Genomic DNA, 26685 nt, shown 5'->3' with positions numbered 1-26685 from the left:
TTAGGTGGATTAACTAATACTTACAGCTCCCCGTGTAGGCACTTGCTGTAAAAGATCGGCAAAAGACGTCATCACCCGGGGTTCGAACCACGGATGCAAAAGAGAGTCTCGAACATCAGCTCGTACAGTGCGCCAAGCCATCGCGCCACTGTATGGACTGAGATATTAGGTGGATTAACTAATACTTACAGCTCCCCGTGTAGGCACTTGCTGTGAAAGATCGGCAAAAGACGTCATCACCCGGGGTTCGAACCACGGATGCAAAAGAGAGTCTCGAAGATCAGCTCGTACAGTGCGCCAAGCCATCGCGCCACTGTATGGACTGAGATATTAGGTGGATTAACTAATGCTTACAGCTCCCCGTGTAGGCACTTGCTGTAAAAGATCGGCAAAAGACGCCATCACCCGGGGTTCGAACCACGGATGCAAAAGAGAGTCTCGAACATTAGCTCGTACAGTGCGCCAAGCCATCGCGCCACTGTATGGACTGAGATATTAGGTGGATTAACTAATGCTTACAGCTCCCCGTGTAGGCACTTGCTGTAAAAGATCGGCAAAAGACGCCATCACCCGGGGTTCGAACCACGGATGCAAAAGAGAGTCTCGAACATTAGCTCGTACAGTGCGCCAAGCCATCGCGCCACTGTATGGACTGAGATATTAGGTGGATTAACTAATGCTTACAGCTCCCCGTGTAGGCACTTGCTGTAAAAGATCGGCAAAAGACGCCATCACCCGGGGTTCGAACCACGGATGCAAAAGAGAGTCTCGAACATCAGCTCGTACAGTGCGCCAAGCCATCGCGCCACCGTATGGACTGAGATATTAGGTGGATTAACTAATACTTACAGCTCCCCGTGAAGGCACGAGCTGTAAAAGATCGGCAAAAGACGCCATCACCCGGGGTTCGAACCACGGATGCAAAAGAGAGTCCCGATCGCGAAATTATTTTTCCCACTTCGACGCGGCCATATTAGCATAATGGGCGTGGACTATCGGTCGTTGTTACGGCTCATTGGTCTACGTCACAGACTATGCAGTGATATCTCTCGGGTATTTGTTTGGGTGCTGAAAGTTCTCAATTAAGTTACATGTCAGGGATTCTAGTACACGTACCAGTATAATAAATAGTATAGTACAGAGGGACATTGCTATTTAGTCATAGTTAAAGCAGGGAGCTGCTACTCTAACAGTAACAGCTCCCTGGTTATAGTTAATACAGACGCAAGTGACAACTGTTTAATAAAATGGGTAGAATATTTCAAGTCCGTAACAATACCCAGTAGCGTACGTAAACTAATGATGAAAGCACGTAGGCTCCTTACTGCCGTTTAAAAGGGGGTTCATTTATAAATGAACAAATAATTTAGAATGATGGATAAAACAATATGGGGCACAATACAATACACGTATCTTTGTAGGTTTTTAGCATTGAAAGGTCAGTGGGCCTACCTGCTGTAATATGAAGTGTAATAATCAATACCACGGGAGGTTCATTTATAACTTTTCCAGAGCCTGCTGTCACGGGAGGTTCTTTTCCAAACTTTTCCTGACACGGGAGGTTCATAACACATCTAATAAACAAACACAGTTTGATTTTGTGATGGAATTTACCTCAAGAGCTCCATAAGACCCGATTGACTGGGAGAAGCAGTCGCACATCATCATGGATCTCATGAAGTCATGTCTTAGGCCTGAGTATATTGGGCCTGAGTATATTAGCTGAGTATATAATTAAAGAGCTATATACGTAAGAGCTCGAAGTCGAAGTCACAAACTTGCCGGCCTGTGACGTATTTCATAAGCCACGCCCATGTGGCCGCGTCGAAGTGGGAAAAATAATTTCGCGTCCCGATCATCAGCTCGTACAGTGAGCCACGCCATTTTTTTCCTCTTTTATTGGGAGATGAGCCCACTGGCTCACCCGTTGACAATATTATTTACAAGGGTGTTTTTTTACAGAATTAAAACTTAAGTATGATTTGTTTTAACTAGAACATTAAATAATAATTACCTTAACATTTACTCATGTTTAGGTTAAGAGAAAACTAAAATACTAAACACCACAGACATAAGAAATTATATACAAAAGACAACAATGTCTAAAGCAAAGTCAAAAGACCAGACCCTGATTACGTCAACACGTATTGTATACAAATTAACCTCTATCCAGATAGTAAGTATAGCTGTTCGATTCTTTCTTAGAGAGCACAATATCGTTCTGTGTAAATATATTAAAAAACCGTGAGGTATTGTTTTTGTGATAGTACACATCAAAAAGGAACCGAATTTTCTTCTTGAGTACATTGTGAAAAACTTTTTCAATATTACAAAGATAGTTATTATTGAGGCGAGATATTCTGCAATTCCAAATTGTACACTTATATATATTGAAGATGAAGTCAGGCAAAATTCCTACAATCAGTTGTTTTTACGGCCAAGACCCAGAAGGGACAACCCCTTCCATTCATCAAAATTAACTACCGGTTGTAAAGTATGCAACTTATTAACCAAAAAGTGCCATACATTTTCGACTTCAGAACACTCAATAAAAAAATGAATAGTACTTTCGTGCGTGGTTTTGCAAAAGGTGCAGTAAGGAGAACCGGTTAATCCAAACTTGTACAATTTGTCGTTAGTGTAAAGAATATTATGTAATACTTTGAAGTCGATATCGGCGTCAAAGAAACACTTTGGAGAACGATATATGTTACTCCATCTATTAGAAAAATCAAGACTGGGAAAATGCTGCTTCCAGTATTCTTCGCCCTTGGGCGATGTGTTAAGATTGTCACACAAAAGGCGTGAAGCTATTCTGCACGAAACTGAGGAGGCATCTATAATGTTTTTGCCATTTTGAAATTTTACAGTAGGATTATAGTCAATTTGCGTAGATACAATTGCATCAGAAGAAAATATATCACCTAACCAGTCAGAGGGGAAGGCGTGGAGAATGACATCGATATAATTCTGAACATCGGTTACTGTAAGGGGATTATCAGGATTAGCAAGCTCAATGCACTCATGCACGGCCTTGGCTGGCAGAGAAGTGGGTATAATCTCATACATCAGAACACTTACAGAAACGATACCACCTTTAATGAAGTGACGATTAAAAAGTGTTTGACTATCATTGTCAACAAGCAGGGTATTACTAAAGATAGGTTGATTGAGGATGTCTTCTCTGGTCTCTGGTAGCCAGAAACGGCCTTGAATTAGCCGATCCCATGCTAACATGAGTTCACAGTAATACGGGCTTAGCTTATGAACAGACTTGCGGTTAGGAGTAATTTGAAAGATACCACGCCCAAGGCTCATATCTTCATACATATTCAAAAAATACAACATTAATTTTTGTAATTAAATATTAATGTTATTGCTTAATATCTGACTACAAAATTTAATTCTAAGAGCATCGCTTGTTAATTCAATGTCGCTCAAACTGAATCCCCCTCTGTCGATTGGTAAAAGCAAGTTAAGATACTTAGAAGGTTTTTTACCTCTCCAGATAAAATCGACTACACTCTGACGTAATGTGGTGATAACCCAATCAGGGACTGGTAAAACAGTGGTCAAATATACTAAGCGAGTTACGATGAGCGAATTTATAATGAGAGATTTACCCTTAATGATAATTTTCTACCTTTCCAGGTATTTAGTAATTTACGGCAGGAGGTAACTTTTTTCTCCCAATTTTCTTTTTCGATTGATTTTTTATCGTTACCAATAGCAACACCTAATACTGTAATGAAATCTTTCCTCACAGGGAAGTCGAAATTGCTGGGATTAACATGGCTGCACCCAATGCTAAGTAATTCAGTTTTATCAATATTACAACTAGAGCCAGAAGCACGTTCATACAATTTAATGATGTTAAAAATAGAATAAATACTTGTGATACTAGACACGAAAAAGGTAGTGTCTTCCGCATGCTGAAAAATTTTGGCTTCGACTTCACAAACTTTAATACCATGAATATATGGACAATTAATTATAGCTTCAAGAAACGGTTCGGCACAGAGAACATAGAGCATGGCTGAGAGTGGGCAGCCCTGCCGAACTCCCCTTTTGACAGGGAAGGGATCGGATATATAACCAGTGTGCTTGATTCGGCCCTCGATATTGGTATAAAACAGTTTGATCCATTTTAGGAGCTTAGGGCCAAAACCCAATTTTTCAGCGACTTCGAAGAGGTAGTTATGGTCAACTCTGTCAAAGGCTTTATATTGGTCTATTTTAAGAGTAAAACCTGGTTTATTATATGAATTTACATACTCAATTACATTTTGCATAATAAGCACGTTTTTAGAAATATCTCTTCCTGGAATACAACACGTTTGATCTTCTGAAATAATATTCTTACTGATACTTGTGATTCGTTTGGCGAGAGCTTTGGCAATCATTTTGTAATCGACATTTAAGAGGCTTATTGGCCTCCAATTAATTAAACTACGAAGATCTCCTTTCTTGGGTATAAGGGTAAGTATACTTATTTTCATGGATTCAAAGAGTTCGTTGTCATGGAATGATGTCTCAATGAGTCTAGTAAAAATATCGATAAAATCCCGCCAAAACACTTTGTAAAATTCAGCAGTTAGTCCACCTAGTCCTGGACTTTTGTTCGGTTCCATTGCTAACAGAGCGGCTTTCAACTCATCTAATGAAATATTTGCTTCACATGCTTCAACGTCCATCGGCGAGAGAAATCTTCTGAGTTCACAAAGTATCTGATTCCGCGATTCGTTGTCGGTTTCTCCGGCTTGGTAGAGGTTTGTATAAAACTTTACTCTTCTTTCATAATTTCGTGTTGATCGGTGATGATTAAGCTCTGGTCAGTAAGTAGTTGTTTCATTACCTTCTTTTTTTTCCCCTTGATTTTTCAAGATTGAAGAAAAACTTTGTTGATTTTTCACCCTTCTCGTGCCACTGAATTTTAGACCTGAGGAAGGTTCCTTGCAATTCTCTTAATGAAGGTTGGTTCGACTCATCTTCTAGGTTTTTAAAATGGGTACAGTCGTAATCGGAGAATTTTTTAGCTTTGTATTTCTCGTAGTCAATTTGTTTTGTTGTATAATTGTATTGATTGAATAATTGAGGATTAGCTTCAGTTTTCAAAGTTACCATATGCGATTGAACACCACGAACTTCTGGGAGGGAAAATTATGTGATAATAATCCTGCATGAGAATGCATTACATGGGAGGGCAAGTAATCCCTTCGTTCGTGTAATGTCTCAGTAGAATCTCAGTCAAACTTCAACCTATGGTCTCGTTTAATTTAACGATTCTACTTCCCCATTACACTTCACAACGGAACTACTTGATATTTCAAAGCAGTGTTCAAGCGAATACGAACAGAAAGATTACAAACGAACACAAATTCAAAGTTTGTATCTTTTTTAATTTGCTTGCTGAGCAACAGAAACATTTCTTTTCTTTTTAAACAAGAACTGAGATAATTTCATTACCACTTGGTACAAAGGATAACATAATATTCTTACTTTCCATACTTTGAAAATAAAAAAGCCTGGATATAAATATCATCAATGTAGCTCAGGCAAGAAATACCCAATTTCCTGAGCTCAGCCAGAATAGGTTTGAGTAGTTTTCTGAAGCTAATCCTCAATTATACAATCTCTCTTTTTAAAGTTACCAATAATTCAAAATTTGGAATTCACTGTCAATAACTATAAAAACTAAGAAAACAAGCTCCACATTTAGTAAATGGCTTAATCATATTAATTAAAATATCATATAATTGATTTATTGTCGAAATGTTTAATTTGATTTTTAATTTTTTCTTCTCTTTTCTTTCTTCAGGGAGTCTTCTATATTATTAAGCTATTGTATGCTTTATAGAAGACTTCCTTTCACCTTGTATATTTGCACGTGAAAAAACAAAATAAACCAAATCAAATCAAACCAAATTCCTACCAAGAATAGCAGACCAATGAACTTCATGTACAGGCGAAATTATAAACCAGATAACATCAGGCGCTTTAACTATGAAATCGAAAACAAAATCTGGAACGATGTTTTAAGCCAAACTGATGTTAATGCTGCTTACGACACTTTCTTTGAATCCTTTAATTATACCTATAAACGACGTAAAAAGAAACATCCATGGATTACAACTGGAATGTTGACATCTATCAAAAGAAGAAACAATCTCTTTAAAAGTTATTTAACAGCACCTACTGATGTTAACAAGGCTACGTATAAACATTATCGCAATAAGCTTAACCATATTATAAGATTTTCTAAAAGATTGTATTTCTATGATAAATTCAAAAATAATAGAAATAATATAAGTGTAACTTGGAATACAATTAACGAAGTTCTAAACACCAACCGAAAAAAGGTGGATATCCTGCTGCTTTTAAAACTGGTGATCAAGAAATAAGCAACGAGAATGACATTGCCAGCTACTTTAACAAATATTTTGTAAACATTGGACCCTCACTTGCAAGAAATATTACAAATAAAGGTAGAACAGAATATATTATTCATAATAATAACAGAAACAGTCAATCTATGTTCATTAATCCTGTCAGTGAGGAAGAACTTTCAATAGTTGCTATTTCCAGCCTGAAACCAAAACAAAAGCAGCGGGATATGTTGATTTTAAACAAGATATAATAAGAAATGTTATTCACTTTATCGCCAAACCATTGACTTATATTTGTATTTTATCTTTTACTTCTGGTACATTTCCAGATAAACTAAAGATTGCTAAGGTTATACCAATTTTTTTAAAATGGTGACCAAGATGTATATGAAAATTACCGTCCTATTTCTTTATTATCATGTTTTTCAAAAATTATTGAAAGGCTTATGTACAATCGTATCTTTAAGTTTCTAACCAAGTTTAATATCCTGTGCAATGATCAATATGGCTTCCGCCCAAAGCATTCTACAGAACTTGCTTTGGCAAATGCTATTGAAAGAAATATGTACTAGTCTTGATAATACCAAAATATGTATTGGAGTGTTCCTTGATCTCTCCAAGGCATTTGATACTATTGACCATACCATTTTGCTAAGTAAATTATCTTTGTATGGTGTAAGGGGAACAACCCTTGACTGGTTGAGCAGCTATTTATCCAATAGACATCAGTATACTTCATATAAAAACTCTAAATCCGAACACGCTGTAACCCGTTGTGGTGTTCCACAGGGCTCAATATTAGGACCACTGTTGTTCATAATATATGTCAATGACATTTGCCAGGTGTCAAAAATTGCCAAGACTATTTTGTTTGCTGATGATACCAATATTTTCTTCGAGTTCGAAAACGTACATAGAATACATGATACTGTCTCTACTGAATTAACTAAATTTACTAACTGGTTTGCTGCTAATAAGTTATCACTTAATGCAGACAAAACTAACTATATAGTATTTAATGGAAGAAGAACGCTTAACTGGAATAATGACATAATAATGGACGGTAAAGTAATGAAACAAGTATCAACTACTAAATTCTAGGGGTTAATATTGATAGTAAACTTCCATGGAGTGACCATATTACAAAAGTTTGCAACAGCGCTGCAAGAGGTGCAGGAATTTTAGCAAAGCTAAAACATTTCATCCCCCAGAATATACTCAGAATGCTTTATCAAACTTTAATAGCACCACATCTGTATTACTGTTTGATTATCTGGTCTGGTACAAGTGTTTCTCATTTAAGTCACCTTAAAATACTTCAAAAGAGTGCAATACGTCATATATCTCACGCAGCGACCCGTGAACATACAAGCCCCCTATTTAAGAAACTCAATTTATTGAAATTAGATGACATTATAAAAGTTAATATTGCAACATTTACATACAAGGCTTGGAATGGATCATTGCCAATCAGTTTTCGAAATTTTATAAATAGCAACACAGATTTCCATAATCATAATACCAGAACGGCTAGCAACGTACATTATAAATCATATAAAACACGCACTGGTATGTTAAGCCTCAGAAACCGTGCAACCAAAATTTGGAATTCACTGTAAATAACTTTAAAAACTAAGAAAACAAGCTCCACATTTAGTAAATGTCTTACTAAAGAAATTATCATGTCTTATTAATTATGATTTAGCTGCATAGTCGCATAGCAGCATATTCACAAATAGAAGCGTATACGTATTGTTATTAACATTATTTTCACTATTTTCTATATTTTCTTCATGGGAGTCTTCTGTTTTGTTAAGCCAGCATAGGCTTTTCAGAAGACTTCCATTCACATTGTAATATTTATGTGCAAAAAAAAATGTGTATATAAAATATGTATGTATATATATATATATATATATACATATACATATATATATATATATATATATATCATGAGTATATATATATATATATATATATATATATATATATATATATATATATATATATATATATAAACATTAGTGAGAGAGGAAAAATGTCCATATCTTATGGATGAAATAAATCTCTATCTATCTAATATCCTCATCAATAAAAATACTGTTAAAAAGAGTTTCACAGTTCTCTTCCCGTATGAGAGGGTTATGTTAAATTGGTTGGATAAGCATCTCCCATCTTGGCCTAAAGGGGACTTAAAGGGTGCGAAGACTCGCGCAAAAAGAAACGTATAATGCCGGTAATCTGACCTAGTTTCGAATGAGATGTAACAAAAGTGTTAGACACCACCATCGATCCCAGAAAATACACACAAACAGCTTGCTACCATCGGTAATTAGACATACTAGTGTACAGTCAGTGCATACAGCTGCGGTCAATACCTACAACGCAGTGTACAGACAATACAGTGATAGACATCTTAGGTCCAGCTAAAATATAACAAGGTATCACGTTTTATTACCGTACTGCACTGTCTGCACTTTGTAGCGACACGAACAAATCGTCACTTGCAAGCCACGGAAAGTTAACTTTTTCAGATCGCCGAACGTGGCTTTGGGCGACTCTCCAATGCCTTTAAATTGAACCAAGTTTGGCTCAACTACAAAACTCCCCAGCCCCCTAGCTCCCATCCATGCACTTAAAAGCTTCTTGAAGGATCTTATTACTTAATTTCTGTTTTCATACGTTTTTAAAATAAACAATTAAGATGACAAGGAAGAAACATAACATATGTAAAGACATTCTAGTCATTCATGCTCTTCAACATGCAAGCCACAAAAAAAAAACCAAAATCAAGATTGATAACGGGTCAAAAAAAGATGTTCTCCTGATGCTTTTTGGAACATTTCCCGAGATAGAATAACAATCGGGCGGATGGATATCGGTTCTAATAGGAGTATGCCACCCTAATCAAAAAACTTTTTTGAAATGTGCAGACGACACTGCCATACAATTTTACAAACACATATTTTGTATAAAACGTGCGTAGGCTAACAATGGTTTTGTATTGTTTTAAAGAAAACATCTTGCCTTGCTGTGCGGCCTGATGTAGCCACCGAAATGGAGATGGAGTTCGTTTCTACAAAGACGAAAGATTTGGGAGACAAAATTTCAACTGCATGACGGTCTAGGCCTACCAAGCTGTTTGAGGTGGGGATAGGCATAGGGCCATAGGCACTACTACTAATCGTTACTAGGCTAGGCTTCAACAACTAGTATTACGACAGTAAGAGTAGATCGGCATGTTTTGGTCATAAAGTCCAGGATTTCCTGTTAAGTTCCATTTTAGACTTGGCTTACTACTTATTTGAGATCAAAGCAAACAAGCATAGGCCTATGGCTTCCTATGACTAGACCTACGACTGAGTTATACGACTGAGTTATAACAAGCCTAGCCTAGACCTACAGTAGTTATACTAGTGCAACCAATGTAACCAAGATTCTAAAGTCTGACTGTAGCTGGGCTGAGTTAGGCCTAATGGACCTATATGCAGACAATTAGCTGTGTATCTCAATCATAGGAATTGAAGTTGAATATGGCCATAAGAAGTAGCCTACTACTAGTACTACTATGGGCATAGCAAGACATATTACTAGGTCTAATGCTATGCATGAAGGCCAAGACTGCCTATAGATAAACAGTCCTTCTCAAATTCACTCGAACATTAAGAATTTGTTACTTGATAAACTACCCCAAATACTGCCACTAGGATTCATCCTTGAGCGCACCTAATTAATTCACCAGTCAACATGTATCATTGTAAACATAAGTGCTCTAAATCTAATGGCCAGCACTACTTTCCTGTGCTTGAAGACATGTTTGGCTTGACCACTGAAATAATACTCTGTGTGTTTAATCATGAATTTGTGCAGAGGAGCATTAAGTATGCCTAGCATTACCAAATGGGGTAGATATTCAATATCCCCTTTTTTGGCCAACAACAGGTCGAGTCAGTTGGCATTGCAATAAGTATATGGAAGATGGTAATGGCTTAGCCTAAGATACTCCTAGGGTAAGCACCTAGCATGCTATGCAACAACGCTTTGATTGAAGATTTTTTAACAGACTTATCAGCCATAAGGCTAGTTCTAAATTAGCTAGGCCTTACACAGTTACAGTTTCAGCCCAAAACTCCATTAGGCCTATACAATTTGGCCTACTGCCACTGGCTGAAGTTTAAAACGATAGGGTTAAGACTTATACTAGACTCAGTACATCAGCAGAAATCGTTTAAGTCGAAGACTATATTGCTAGGGTTTTGCAGGCCTGCCAACTCTCGCGGTTTACTGTACAACTCTCACTGCAAGTCTTCAAACTTTTACGAAAGTTTGTTATGGTTTGACATCAGCGTCCTCGAAATTGGGTCTGTTCACGTTTCACGGTTGCCAAAGGTAGCAAATTTTCAAATTACAGTACAGAACTTCTATTCTAAATGAAAAAAATATAATTAATATCTGCAATTCATGAATTAGAATTGACCAGACCTTAAAACTATTCTGGAAATTATATTCAAGATGGTAGAAAAGTGTGACAATCTATAAATTTTCTAAAAGTTGTTCTATTCTTAATGGTGGTGCCACTCCACCATTAATCAAACATATGTTGTTCATTTAAAGGCAATAATAATGAGTAGAAAAACATGTTATTAATTCATAACCTTACTAAAAAAGATATATAAACTCTTAATAGGTTCCAAGTTCGAAACAAAGAAAAGTGATCAACAAGACATAAATTTATTAAACACAAGCCATGCTTGTTATTATACTAGGCAATACATTTCAATGTGTAACGCGCAGGCACACAAAATTCTTAGTAGTTGCATATTTGCACGCACTGTTCTGGCCTTCGGTTAAGCATTAGGAGTTGAGACCGTTAACTTACTTAGCCCGATCTGATATTACAAGATGACTTCTCCTGAGCTGGATACCGATGAAGAGTACAGTATCATTGGAAAATATCGTTCGTCAGGACTGTGCCCTGAAAATTCAACATTAAATCTAAGAAGATTGATACGGAAAAGATCAAAGAGTTTAGACTAACGGGAGCAATAAACAGCTACCGAGCTTTGTGCTGAAAAGTGTGAGCAGTAATACTTTTAAATCAAGAAAAGCCAAAATCATGCAATTTAAGTCATTGAAATTAAAAAAGCTTCACTGTCCAGTATCAAAAGTATTTGCAAACTTTGATACAGCATTCAGTTCTGTACAAGAATTGTTGATTGTACGCACCTTATTAGCAGTGTGAGAATACCTGCTTTTAGCACATTCAGTCATCGAGTAATCTTTTGTTAACTTTCAATAAGTATTTTTCAGCATGATTGGAAATCCTTAATAGCAGTATATTGTCTACAAAACTCAGACATAAATCACTTGAACATCAGTTGGTATGATTGTGTATGGTTCTGAATGCTATTTTCCTTTTTTTTTTAGGTGGGTGTGGATATGATTGGACCCCTTGCAGAGACCATCAATGGAAATAAGTACATCATAACCCTATGTGACTATTTTTCAAAATGGCCAGAGGCTGTTGCTGTAAGAGAAAAAACAGCATAAACCGTTGCAAACTTTCTGTTTGAAACCATGGCCAGGTATATATCCATCTACTTTGTTTTTACTTTACACAACATATTTTTGAAGTTAGTTATGCAGACCTGCATTTGTTCTCAGTTTTACCTGTGACCCAGAAAGCGGCCAAATGGTTACAGGAATTTCTTGAAGTTGTTTTATAAGTTAATGTTAATAAAATGTTAGTGGGATAACGGTCAGTGCATCCAAGACCAGGTGTTATATCAGTGCTTAACTTACTTGTTTTGAAAGAAGTGCTAAAAGAATCTCCTGATTAAACCACACGGCCACTCTGAAGATGCCAATAGTTTACTGCATTACTCATAACCAGTTCTTTAACAACTTGTTTAATTTTTCATTTATTTAGATTTGGGTGCATGAAAATTGTCATCTCAGACCAGAGAGGAGAATTTGTTAATGCTCTGAACAATTCCCTGTTTGACATGACAGGGGTGGGCCACAGAGTATCCTTCAGCTACCACCCACAGACCAATGGGCTGGATGAAAGATTCAACCAAACTCTGCAAAATGCAAATGTCACTCATCAAAGTTGTCAATCAAAACCAAGATGACTGGGATGAAACACTGTCTTCCATTCTCATGGGGTACCGTACAGCAAAACATGGTTCTACAGGTCTTTCTCCTTTCGTTGTGATGTTTGGAAGGTTTGTAATAATTCAAACCTACTATTGCTGAATAGAGGTTTACATTTGTAAAGGTCATATACGGAGAAAAGCGATCAGGGACAAGAGAGTTTGGAAAAATCCTGCATAGCTACAGTACACTGATCCTCTATAGGATAAAATCTCATTTGACACATCCCAGGTCCTGGGAAAAACTGCTAAATAGCAAGTACAAAAGATGAACATTTATTAAACTATAAAAGCATGCCAATTAATTTAGATACATGCAATTAATGCCACTGATATTGGTTTTGTTTTTCAGTTATATATCATATTTTGGGCTGGTATGCAATTTGGACCTATAACAGCACAGAATATACTTTTGTTTCATATTTCTGCTGGTTTGAGTATGTGATGTGACTCAGATTTATGGTTCCAGGGTCTTAATAGTGAAAATAAAATATATAAAAATTGATTTATTCTTCAGTCAACAAAGTGTTGTGAATAATTGATTGTTAATTATCTTCATATATCCAGAGAGCCATTGTTACCAGTCGACATTGAAGACTCCATTGTCCAACCAGAATCTCCTGCTGCAGCGATGCACAGCGGGAGAGGGTTTTTCAACTCATGTCACAGTCGCAGGACATAATCAAAGGTTTTGTAAAAGAAAATATTGGCAAAGCCCAAGAACGGCAAAAAAAAGAATTTTGATTAAAGGCAGCAATCAAAACAGGTAATTACATAATGCTATGTTGTGCATTGAAAACTGCACTGTAGTTAAATGAATGGCAACATATACATTGTATTATGATGTTTACGTATATATGCTGGATTTTGTTTTATTCAGAGCTTCAAAGTTGGTTCTATAAGTGTTCTCGTCCGGAATGCTAGAAAGGATGCCCGAAGAGGAGGGAAGCTTGAAAACTCTTGGCTTGGGCTGTATGGAGTCAAGGCTGTGAATGAGAAAGGGCTGTACACACATATTAACAGTTCCACAGGCCTTCCTTTGAAGAAGAAATTCAATCCATTTTACTTAAAGAATTTCACACAAGTAAGATTCCTTTACAGTCTTTTTATTTGGGAGGGGGGGGGGAGGTCGGGAGAGGGGGTTGATTGGCATGATTCCTCCATAATTTTCTTAACAATAATCAGTAACTTGATGAGTTCTGTGCTGGCTTATGTGAGGGTAAGGGCTGTATAGCTGTCTTCACACAATAAATCAATTTTGACTCAATGGCTTTAAAAAATGAAACATAATTGCCAACAATAAAAGAGAGAAGAATAAGTTAATTAGAAAACTCCAGTTTCCAGACAAATGTTTTCAAATATTTGATTTTATTTGCTTAGTTTCGAGAGGAGAATTTTATGTGATGTCAGTTTGAAACTCAGCAATTAAATGTTCAACTTCTAATTAGCTTCTTGCCAGATCAACTTGGTAAAACCACATATAGTAACTATTTTCTTTGGTGTAGATATCATGCATGGTAATGAGTGGGCGGGGTTAACATGAAACTAGTATCAACATGTTGCTTGACCATTACAACATTTTTAATCTCTGGTTTATTCTGCTGAGTGAATGTTTGTAACGGGCGGGACCAAAATAGATTTTAGCTGACGTTCTCTTGTTAGCTCCAATCTGAAGAATGGTAGGTTGGTTTGAGGTGATCCTTGCAGCAATGACGAGCTAAGGAGGGTCGTTATTGCTTTTGGTGCAGATATCGTGCAACGAAATGAGTGGGCAGGGCTCAACATTAAAACCTGATCTGCAATTGCTCACCAACCATATGTGGTATGACTAAATTTTATTGTGCTGAGCAGGTTGGTTACACAATGCAATGTTTTCAGTGCTATTATTTTGCTGCATATTGATGAGATGTGTGATAAAATAAGGTTCAGCTGAAATTTCCTTATAAACACAGAATCAGAAGAATTTTATTCCATTTGAATTGATACTTAACATAATGATACCTCATAGCCTGCAGGAATGGTCCGTCTCGTTTTCTTGGCAGATATTTTCCACTTTCGCCCATGTTTGTTGCATCTCAATCATCATTTCCAGCTTTTTCTAATATTTGTAGAGCCTTAATTACTATTAAGTGTGTGCAAACCCCCTTCCCTCCCCCCACACGCAAACAAACGCATACACAAATTACTCATGTTACATCATGGAAACCATAATGCATTTTACCTTGGTTGATTTTTCATATATTGAACAAACTAAATATTAAGAAAATGTCCCTTAACATATTACTTAATTCAAAAGGGAATTGCGATATAGCATCATTACGGTAATGTTGCTTTACCATTCCAATGTTGTTGTTATAGGAGAAATGATATACTGCTTAAATCTTCATGGTGGTGGCAGGAACCCAATGAGATTCCTGGCTTGCAGCCGACAATATCAGGAACTTGGCCAAAGTTGGTTGAGTTGATAATCTAACACACTGTCTAGACTGAGTTTGCAGCAAGAACAGCCATCAAATCACCATTTCCCCAAAGAGTGGTGTAGCTGGGAACCACATTGCACTTTGCATGTGTGGTTGGAGTATTAATTTTATACAGGTTGTAAAACACTGCATGAAGTCACATTTATTCTTTCATCAACATTGATTCTATCATCACAGAAATCCTCATTGAGGCATAAATTTCCAGAATAGGGACTGATATTGACCGACTTAAATTTCATCTGATCTTGAATTTGGTATGACCTCTATGTATTAACATATTCCTTAATTAACAAAGAAAAAATGCAAATTTGTATTCAATATCCAATAAATGTCTCGGAACGTTTAAATTTTTTATTGCAAGGAAGAATTTTTTAACAAAAGGAATCGATATACATATGAACATATCCACAGTGTACTAACACAAATAATTGCTGACCTGTGCTGTGATTGGTTGTTGAATATAGCTGTTGCATGTAATCCATAAATTTAATTATTCTATATTTCAGGAACTTGCAGCCAGTATCATCAGTACAAACACACCAGATGAGGTTAGCAGCCCAAGTTTGAATATGATTCAAATATCCAATAGAAGAAATTTGAATTAAAGGTAGTCTGTATAGGCAACAAATTATAGCATACTTTTCTGAAGATTTCAAAAATTACATTCCTTTAGAATCTTATTTCCAGATTGGTCTCAGACATTCTAAATGAACACACAAGATGACTGAATGTTTCAGTGAGGTAAATTTCCTCCAGGGTGGTAATGACAACAGTTTAAAATGTTGACCAAATGTGACCGTATTGGAACTTTTGGCATATTTGGGGCCAAACAAACCTCTGCCCCCTTGCACAATTTCCCACCCCAACCTATGTTCTATATTTCTCTTTCACAATATATATTACCTTCTTACAGGGAGAAACATGATCAAGGTCAATACAGCCCCACAGTTATTGCATATATATCCAACTCTTGCAAAGAATACTGGTTTTTCTATTTCAAATTGAGTTTTCCGTTTCATTATTTTATGGATATAGATCCATGTTATTGTGAATTTCTTGATCGTGGAAAATCACTGGCCATGCTCGAAAAGTCACATTAAATATTGTTAAATGTTTTTATTTCAGGAACAAAGCAATCCTGTTACTGTAAAGGTAAGTAACCTAAGACAACCCATGCAGCTTTAGAAATAAATTCATTAAGGCAGGGATTGCAAGCTACGGAGGTGCAAGACTTCATGTGACTTGATCCTCCCCACCTGGAAATGTTGAAAAATGGAAGACTTTTACTGTGCCAGGACCATATCCTTGACAAACTCCTATGCCTGGAGAAGGGAAAATCCCAACCTATATGGGCACAATTGCAAGGGGCATTTTGTGATGTTCCAACCCCATTCCAAGGATTGGCACTTATTGCAGAATATCATAATTTTCACTTCAACAATGAAGGTTTTAAGTTTTATTATCCCCCAAATATACTAGATTTCCAACATGGGCACTCTCTTTGTCAAGTTCATGATACCTCTACTCCTTTCTCCCAGTAGCATATTCCAACAAATGGTTATTAAGATATGATGTGTTTATCATTTAACTTGATAAGAGTAACTTTTCAGCTACAGAAGCTAGTGACAGACTTCCAAGAAAGTGCTTTGAAACATCAAGCAATCATAAAAATATAGATACAAATGAATGCTGCAACCCTAAACTTTTCTACTTATATTGATGAGCCACCCATGTCAGATGTAGATTTCCTACAAATCTAAATTTTCCTTCTTTTATAGCTTCTTTGCAGCATCATTCAACACTATGATGGACATAGCTCTGAATTAATGGAAGTAATCAAAGCTCTCTTCCACGCAATTTCAAACCTGAACTTCATGGGCCTCCTGTCTCGCAAGGTTGAAACAGATTTTTCCAGAGTTTGATTCAACTGCACAGGAGGATGCATTAGAATTCCGTGGTGCAGTTTACACATCATCATGCACTTCCTGTAACCAAAGCCAGTGCAAACTTTTAGATGAGTAAGAGATATAGATCGTTCTGTGAAAAGCATCAAAGCAACCCCCCAAAAAATAAGTGAACTTTTTAATGTATTATTTAAATTTATGCCATGTTGGCCCAAACATTCAAATTTGGTCACCTTTGGTCAAAATTCTATAAACTGTTTTTATTACAACTTTTGAGGAAATTTACCTCACGGGGACATTCAGTCATCTTGTGTGTTCATTAAGAATGTCTGAGAACAATTTGGACTAAGGGCCTACATGAAAGTAACTTGTTAAAAACTTCTAGCAATTATAGCATCCTATAATTTGGGGCATATACAGACTACCTTTAACATTGAAACTGATTGGGAATTTGCTTAGGTTTGCAGGGAATTAGTCATTTTTAAAAGAGGTATCATGGCACCAGTTAGATCTGACTGATTAACTTGCATCAATACAATGAGGATGCACATTTTGTAAGGCTGGGTTTAGATGATAGTCTGTATCTGATTTATAAGTTTGTTGCTCTTAATAGTAATTCTGATAATTTTAAGTAAAAGCTGAATGAAAGTTTTCATTTATACCTGATAATCCAGAGGGTAAAGGAACAAATGGAAATTGCAATAGAAATGCAACATTGTTGTAATGAGTAACTTATTTTTTTCCTTTCCAGGTACTTCTTCTTACATACAACAAATGAGATGAAGTGGACTTCCTGCAATGAGACTTGGCACTGTCGGGCAAACTCATATCCAGTAATTCCAATATATCCTAGTAACAAGGGCTATATGTCATGCTTGAGTATGCAGGGGCACCTTGAGGTGTGTCTAGATTGCAAAGATCTTGAAGGCTTTTGTGAGTCCTGGTGAGTTCCTGCAAACTCCCTGTTTTTGTCATATTGTTATCGTTCCATGCTGTTTTGTGTTATGTAAAATTGTTTCAATATGTAACACAATGCATTTTTGTGAAGTAGCAGTATGTGTGTTTATGAGTGTAATGCTAAGAGCCTGTCATTACGATAACTCAATAAACTGACAAATGAACAGTAGTCAATTTCTGAAACTATTAGTGATGTAAGTTAATGGCCAGAATTCATACGTTGGAAATTTTCAGGTTAAGAATCCAGCTTGAGTTGAAATGATCCCATTGAGCAGTTCTAAATACTGTATACAGGCATCTATTCATATTGACTGTAGATCTCTGGTGTTATGTCTTTCACAATTTATTAATTTATTAAGTGTTGTGGAAAGAGTTAATTTCACATAGGGTGACATGTATATGTGAAATTAATTAACTAGTTAATTGTATTAAATCGTCCAGTGTGACGAAATTACACTAAATCACCATTGTTGCCCTAAGTGGTGAGTTTATGCTATGTCGTCCTAAGTGTTGTGAAAAGAGTTGAATTTACCTAGAGCAAAGATGTCGCCTTAGGAGCTTTATGTGCAATTCACTATTTTTTAATTAAATACTTTGGTATTTGTATTAGGCAGAGGGATTATTATAAATAGCACACCATCAGTCCGGTTCTCCTTCAATACTTCTCTCCAGAAAGGACACAATTTTCTGGCCAATGGTTCAAGAATGGGATTGATAAAGTATACCTTTTGTATTAGAAGCCATTACTTCATCTAGCCAAGGATGTGAAGAATTATTAGTCTCCAGTAGTTCTTGATTCAGTGGTTCATATTCAATTCATGTTGAGTTTTCAGGAACTATTACCAGTTATGCAACGAGTCACGGCTAGAGTCACTAAATTTCAGAGAAATAAAGTAACTCAAACACAAGTTCATGGACAGTCTTCCCATAGATCTAGATTATGCAGTGACCAAGACCAAGATTCAACTCAAACGTAGGTTTCATAAAAGTGATATCTTTATTAAGTATCTTGATAGTCACTGACTTTTTCATGTTTGCTGATAGTGGTTGTACCAGATGTCATTGTCTTAAACTCCACAAGTCACAAAGTAGCATTAATATTCGGCATAAATTTTTTTCTAATAGGGTCGTGAATGAGTGGAATGGTTTGCCTGAGAAAATTTACTTGCAAGTACTGTAGTGTGAATGGGTTTAAGAATGCTTTGGACAAGCACTTTAAGCATTGTAATCGGGTCTGATCGTTTGTGCCATCAGTTTTCTTCCATCTCCTATAGGGTCTTTGATGGGGACTTGAGTGTCCCTCCTGATCCTTTTTCTTTACTAAACTAACAAGGTCAAGCATAAAGTATGTGTGCTGTAGGCCTATGCAATTGCAGAAACCAACCTTCTTAACCTTTTTGAACTAGCACTTTTAAGGTTAACTTAACCTTTTAGAAGGTAAGCTTAACTTTTTCTTTGCAAATGTAACACGAACACGATTGAGCAAGAGTCGTGCCAGCAATGCCACTGCATGAGGGAAATTCACAGTGACAGAGTAAATAATTGCTTTTCCACCCAGGGATGAACACATGTTAGGTATATTACTATCACTAATCTGGGGAAATTGCATTTAAAATATAAATATGTTTATCAGCTGGTCAACAGTTATTTAAGGTATCATTTAATTGTTTCCATTTACTCCATTAGTGGTCTTCCCTTTTCCAACAGCTTTACTGGAAAGACTCTTGCTCAGCCGCATTACACAAACACTTTATGTACAGAATACTGCAGATAGCTGATTGTTAACTATGTTAGGAATCCACATGCAGTTCTGGTTATAAAAATAGTAAGAGACAAGATCTGTATTTCAATCTATGTTTATGGTTAACTACAATTAAGAATAATGAATTGTAATTTTAATAAATGAGCCCTTCAGTACTGATAACCAGGATTTTAAGTTATCTATTTTTTCTTTCTTTACAGTACAGACATGCAGGGTTGCACTACACCATTTCCCACAGAGGAAGTATGGCAGAAAACAGGTGGAATTTTACATATAAATGCCAAAAATGTGCTGGACAGAAAGGTTCAATAAACTTTTGGAACATTGACACCTCATTCACTTACATGAGGAAACCTTTTCTCATAGATGTTGACTAAACAGTTGTAAGGAGATTAACATGTAGAATTGGTTCTGAAACTAAATCAGTATTTATGAACTCCTCACATCTATGATCTCACCATAAAAGAACAGAAGCAAGTTGTTGAGTTTGAAGAGTTAGCAACTTAAAATTAGGAAAAAGTTTCATATTCAAGAAGAAATCAAATTTCAGCTTTATGATAAAGAATGGGATGATTGCATGGGTAGGTGTGAAAAACCTCTCAGCTACCTCAAAGGGGAAAAGTGAAAGTAATACCCATCACCTCAGAGCTTATACCATCACAGACTTACACTCACTAAGTAGTACATGTAGCTTATTTGATAGGGAAGTTGTAGATCTGGTGAGTAGCCTACTTCTGTGCAGTGTAGCAGAGCAAAAGCGACAGAAGTTTAAAAGCATATATTACTACTCAATGTGGTTTAAGAATCAGCTGAACTGAGCCCCAAGCTGCATTCAGAATAAGCTTAGGCCTATATACATTTAGACATATGGAACTGGAAAGCTCACACCTTTACAATGTCAGACCAAGATTGGATGGCATGGGCTGATGACATAAATGAAAAGTTGGCAAAACATACATCAGCCCCAGCAAGTTACACAGAGGGATGCAGAATGTGGACAGGTGCCTACACTATCAGTAAGCCAGGTGCACCAGCATATGGCATTATTTTCACAATGCTAACCCTGGCAGCTAAGAGAAGAGGCAGCAGAGTCCACATTCTGACATATATGCTCTTCAAAGTATTGTGCAAAGTAAAGAAATCTTAAGGACCAAACCATTTGACATCTCATACATATGCCACAACAGCCTACATGTGGAGAGAGGTGTCACATCTCTCAACAGTATCTTGCAGTGCAACACAGCAGAGAGCCTTGAAAGTTTGATGGCACTTGCCAAGTTTATGGTCATCAGCTTGATTGCCTACTTCCCTGACTGAGTGATACTGTTTTAACTCATAACAGTGAGTGTGGATAGACTCAGTTTACAAATTACTGGCATCACTGATAAATATTGTCATCTTCATCATCAGTGTAGTTTTTCATCCTAGAGTAACTGGTCATGAATCAGTTGATCTTTCTTATAGATACTGGACTGGTTTATGTTTTTAGTTCTACCATGTAGCTTGTACTTTCTCTCTCTGAGTTGTGCTCTCCTCCATCTGTATGCTCTGCCTCTCTTTTGTAATTCATCACATTGCTGTTTTCTTTGCATCTATTTCAGAGTCTGGATACATGGACTATTTGAGCTCACCTTTAATACTGCAGCTTCCATCTTACTGGCTATGGTCTCTTCAGGCACATTACAGTATATGTTATGTGTATGGAACTGTAGTCCCTGTACTGACCAATGCACGAAAGTGTGGTACTATGTTTTGGATTGGTCACAGTGAAAGCCTTATTAATGACATCTGCTTTTGAGTGGAAGTCTCAAAACGAGTGGACCATAATCATTTGCTGCAGGTGGGTGTCTCAGATATTTTGTTTAGCTTCCTGCTGTCAGTGTGGGATATTCGCAGAGAACCCTTTGCAGCATTTGGCATACATGGAAATGTGTACTTCCTGCCCCTCTTGCATACAAATGAATGCTTTTGGCAATATAAATGATTTCCACTGTAGTACTTTGCAAGGCATTCTAAACATGTTGATAAAGCGCTTTTGATATTTCAGATATAAGAAATTTATTGACCATAAAAATTGGCATTCAGTCCTCCTCAGTAAAACAGACAATAAATCAATCATAAATACATCGAAAATACATAAAAATCTGATTCCTAAAACGAAAAATTAAGACTACTATGTCCATGTTCTGACACATATATTTGGCCTATTTCCTACATAATTCATTGGCAAGATTGAGAATAGCCCTTTGCAAGAAAGAACGCCTGTATCTCTCGGTTCGGCATCTCATGACAATTAGTCTGCCTGTTTGATTGCTGTAATCTACCCGATGCCCCAGAGGATGTTGGGATGACATGATTGACTTCATATTACTCTGTGATACTCTGACAAGCAACTCATCTACTGAACTGAGGTCATGTGACCGACAAACTTTCCTTGCTTTAGAAACTAGTCTACTTAACTTGGTCATGTCTCTAGCAGTAGTATTTTCACCCCACGCGGCTAAACAGAATGTAATGGTGGTCTTGATTGCCGATTTTAATATAGAACAGAGAAATAAGAGTTGGTCTAGTCCGAATAAATTAAGCTTCTGTAATAGGAACATACGCTGATTAGTTTTTGCTAGAATACGTTTTACATGTTCATCCCACTCCAATTTATCAGTAATGGTTTCTCCCAGGTATTTATCAGATTGTCAAGCGCTTCATAGTCACAGTTTTTGCAGGAACATATCAGAGGAGAATACTGCTTTAATATAGTCAGTGCCCTGCGGAGTGACTTGAGTAGGTGAACTTGATCTAACAGGTTAAGTTCACTTTCAGAATGAGTAGTTACATCCATTGTACTACTGAACCTTTTACATGCCTTGCCCTCAGCATCAGTTGTGAGACACTTGACCATTAGTGGATTCTTACCTGTAAGTAATTTGGATTCACAAATCTTTCCACCATTTTGTTCATCTCCGAAATAGGGCATCTTTGCTGAACAGCCCTCATTGCCTGGACTTTGTACCTTGTGATCCCTTCTTCTTTTCATTTCACCCATTAAGCACAACTTGTTACTGTGATGATAACCAATTACAAATGTATCCATGGTGACATTTGCAACTATTACATCTCTGCATTGGCTTGCAGGAGCAAATGGAGTCTTACTTCTTGCATTATACTTAGAGGGTTGTGATATTGATGATCATATTCTGCCTGAATTGGAAAGTCTTTGGAGAGGCCATGCAGTTGCAGTGTCTTCTTAATTAGAACCCTCTTTTGTGCCATATTATTTTTGATTAATTTCTTTCATTACATGTAGGTACAAACTGGTTGTTGTGTACTGACCACAGGACTGGGAAGAGACATGCTGTTGAGCAATCTACGAGCTGCACTTGAACTGCCCACTACTCAGAGGCAGCGGGGGCTACCCGTTCCTGGGAAAGGCATCCATACCTGGCGCTCATCCTGTAGTAAGTAATGTTTATATGTACATGCTATTGTGTCTGGGCTGGGTAAAATATAATTCCTTATCCTAGGTTGCCAGGGTCAGCTCTGTGTATCGTTGTCTTTGTAGAGAGTTTCAGAGTATGTTTGGTAGACCAAACCAACTGTGAATAGGAAATAACGGCTTTCAAACAGCATGTGTGTGTATTTGATTAGATGTGTGTGTGCGTGAAGCTATGGGGTTGGAATGGGATTTATTGTGATTGGTGATTACCCAGTATGTGAACATAGAGCATTCGATATTATTTATAATTCGTTTTGAAACAGGATTACTGGAGCATGAAGTTGATGGACAAATTTAGGAATGAGAGGAACACATGCAAGCAGTAAAGAGGAGAAGAAACAGTTAAGTGACACCTGTTCCACTGAAAAATAACCAAGTAGATGACCCAGCTAGCAAACAAAGGCATAAAATGTAAGTACAGGTATAACTTTTGAGAATGAAGCTCATCTCGAGGAAAATAGACATCATTAAATAATTAACATACTAGACTAAAATTGCATTATGCAGTCCTATTCACAAATTTGATTTGATTTGTTTATCACGTGAATATATTCAATGTGATAGGAAGTCCTCTAAAAAACCTTCAGATGGCTTTAAGTAGAGGACTCCCTGTGAAGAAAAGGAAAAAGAAAACAAAATATATAAGAAAAATGAACATGTTCAATTAATTAGATGCAATAATTTTTTGAATAAAGTTTCTTCTGAATGATTTTGCAGAAGGTTTATTTGTAATATTGTCTATTAGAGAATTCCATGTTTTGATTGTACGTGCCCTTAGTGATAACATCCCCATTGTAGAATTATACCTGTTATAATGTGCATTGCCTGAAGATCTGGTATTGTAATGATGAATATCACTGTTACATATTAAGTAGTCCTTAAAAGCATTTGGTAACAGTCCATTCCATGCCTTATAAGCAAATGTAGCAAGGTTAACCCTAATAATGTCATCAGCTTTTAACAACTTAGAACGCTTAAAAAGAGGATTTGTGTGGTCCCGTGGTTTGGCATGTGTTATATGGCGGACTGCTCTCTTCTGTGTAATACAAATGGGATTCAGATTGGTATATCTAGTACCAGACCATATGTTACAACAGTACGTAGTATGTGGCTGGACTAATGTCTGATAGAGAATCTTTAATATGTGTTGTGGCAGATAATGCTTAGGCTTAGCTAAAACACTGGTGTTTTTTGCAACTTTTTTACAGACAGTTGTAATGTGGTCACACCATTTAAGTTAATGATCTATATATACGCCTAAAAATCTAGTACTATTGACTTGTAGTCTTTTACTACCCATAGTAATATCAGAATTCCATGTAAAATTTTTAGAAGTATTAAAAACTATATAGTTTGTTTTATCAATATTCAATGATAATTTGTTGCCAGCGAACCAGTCGCTGAACTTGTCTAATTCAGTTGATACTTTAATATGAAATAAATTTCTCGATTGTGATACGAAGAAAATATTTGTGTCGTCAGCAAACAAAACAACTTTAACTTTATCAGAAACATTGGTAATGTCATTAACATATAGGATAAAAAGCAATGGACCAAGTATAGAGCCTTGTGGCACACCACATTGAATTCTCTCCGGTTGGGAATGAGCATTTTTGTAGGATGTATATTGGTAGTGGTTTGCTAAGTAGTTCTGTCGATCCAATTAAGAGGGGTTCCTCTTATGCCGTAACGGTGTAATTTATTAAGCAGAATTGTGTGGTCTATTGTGTCAAAGGCCTTTGAGAGGTCCAGGAAAACCCCGACACAGGTACTATTCTTGTCAAGATTACTATACAAATTGTCAATGGCATCAGCTAGTGCTAGCTCAGTGGAGTGTTCAGGACGGAATCCATACTGTTCCTGGCATAAAATGTTATATTTTGAAATAAAGTTAAAAATACGATTATACATAAGCCTTTCAACTATTTTGGAAAAACATGATAAAAGTGATATAGGTCGATAATTTTCAAAGTTTTCTGAATCCCCTTTCTTAAAGACAGGGATGACCTTGGCAATTTTTAGCATATCAGGAAAAATACCGGTATTGAACGACAAATTACAAATGTGGGTTAATGGTTTTGTAATAATTAGGATAACTTGTCTTACAATACCAGGCTTAAAATCATCGTATCCAGCTGCTTTATCGGGTTTCATGCAAGTGGCTGCTGTTTTTAACAACTCCTCCTCACTGACAGGATGAGAAAACATGGAATGAGTGTTAACATCAATGTTCACAGATTCCTGTGATTTACGTTTGTGGTGGATTTTACTTGCCAGTGATGGCCCCAGATTGACGAAAACGTCATTAAATTGATTAGCAATGTCATGGTCGGTGTTAATCTCTTTGTCACCATCCTTGAAAAAGAGGGATACGATGATTGTTTACGACCTTTATGGAGTAGTTGGTTAATGGTATCCCATGTGCCTTTTGGGTTACTCCTCGCATTATTAAATTTATTGTTGAAATATAATTTTCTAGAAAATTTGATAACATGATTGAGCTTATTGCGATATTGAGAATAAATAGTTTTATTTACACCAGACGGGTTCTTAATATGTCTTTTAAATAGCTTATCTTTTCTTCTGATAGAAACTATAATACCTGCAGTAATCCACAGGTGTCTCTTTCGACGTCTCTTAGATTTGGTGACGCATTGCTCAGGAAAGCATTGATTAAATATGGCATTGAAATTGTTATAAAACATAGAATAGGCAATGTTTGCATCAGTTTGGGATGAAGCATTTTCCCAAGAAGCATCTCGGATTGTTGAGAAAAAATTCTGTACATTTGTTTTGCAGTAGTTCCTCACATACATAGGGCCCCTTTGCCTACTTTTGTGTATGGCAGTTTGGAGAAATAATGGATAATGGTCACTGAGATCGGTTACAAAGATACCAGTTATTAGTTTGCAGTCATCATTGGTTATAACATTATCTCAAAGAGTTGCAGAAGTGCAACCCTCACGAATAGGTTTGGTAATAGTAGGAAAAAATCCACTGGCATATAGTAAGTTTAAAAAGTCAGCAGATTTAATATTGTCAGCAAGATCAATATTATAATCACCCATAATGTACGCACTATGTCGTTCATTCGGGAGTTGGGTTAAAATTTTGTTTACGTGTGTCAGAAAAATATGCAGTGAACTTTTTGGAGGCCTATAAATTACGCCTATGGTATAATTTTTCATTGCTGATGTTATGTCAACCTCTATGAACATTGACAGAATCATTGAAAATGCTTAATCGTTTCTGAGTTTGAAATTTAAATCGTTGTTAACAAATAAACAAACACCGCCACCTCTCCTTTCGGGACGATGCCTTTCAACAAGCGTATAGTTATTGATATGGATTAGGGGGGATATATCTGCAGTAAGCCAGGTTTCGGTAAATCCAATGACAGAGAAATCCTCCTTCAATAGAGACATAAATGTAGTTATGTCGTCTAAGTTTTTGTTAAGGCTTCGACTATTATGGTGGAATAAAGACAATATGTGTTCGCTAGACATCTTGTTGTATGAAACAATATCGTAGTAATTGCATGCAATGGC

The 26685-nt window shown here is 36.6% G+C and overlaps 2 protein-coding genes across 8 annotated transcripts in view; one reads left to right on the top strand and one right to left on the bottom strand.

Moving 5' to 3' along the window:
• LOC139978063 (uncharacterized) overlaps nucleotides 1-16941 on the bottom strand; it is a 419511-nt gene extending 402570 nt beyond the window's left edge. The window contains exon 1 of the mRNA XM_071988021.1: nucleotides 16887-16941. Coding sequence (XP_071844122.1) covers nucleotides 16887-16897 — 11 coding nt within the window. The 5' untranslated portion in view covers nucleotides 16898-16941. The remainder of the gene's footprint in view (nucleotides 1-16886) is intronic.
• Nucleotides 1-26685, top strand: part of LOC139978062 (beta-adducin-like) — a 537403-nt gene that overhangs the window by 484353 nt on the left and 26365 nt on the right. For 4 of the 7 annotated variants that reach the window (XR_011796892.1, XR_011796893.1, XM_071988019.1 and 1 more), the window contains 10 exons: nucleotides 12316-12613; nucleotides 13109-13307; nucleotides 13422-13625; nucleotides 15528-15628; nucleotides 16147-16173; nucleotides 16800-17039; nucleotides 17677-17868; nucleotides 18555-21484; nucleotides 22949-23099; nucleotides 23401-23548. Coding sequence is in view for 1 of the 7 variants with exons in the window: in XM_071988020.1 (XP_071844121.1) it covers nucleotides 23518-23548 (31 nt within the window). In the remaining 6 variants the exon portion in view is untranslated. Of the gene's footprint in view, nucleotides 1-9321; nucleotides 9534-11813; nucleotides 11972-12315; nucleotides 12614-13108; nucleotides 13308-13421; nucleotides 13626-15527; nucleotides 15629-16146; nucleotides 16174-16799; nucleotides 17040-17676; nucleotides 17869-18554; nucleotides 21485-22948; nucleotides 23100-23400; nucleotides 23549-26685 lie in introns of those variants that run through there. The other 3 variants (XR_011796895.1, XR_011796894.1, XR_011796896.1) reach the window with 3 other exon arrangements.

The sequence above is a fragment of the Apostichopus japonicus genome, chromosome 12, assembly GCF_037975245.1.
Source record: "Apostichopus japonicus isolate 1M-3 chromosome 12, ASM3797524v1, whole genome shotgun sequence".
Lineage (NCBI taxonomy): Eukaryota > Metazoa > Echinodermata > Holothuroidea > Aspidochirotida > Stichopodidae > Apostichopus > Apostichopus japonicus.
The sequence above is the reverse complement of the archived record's forward strand: the minus strand, read 5'-3'. Positions and strand labels throughout refer to the sequence as shown.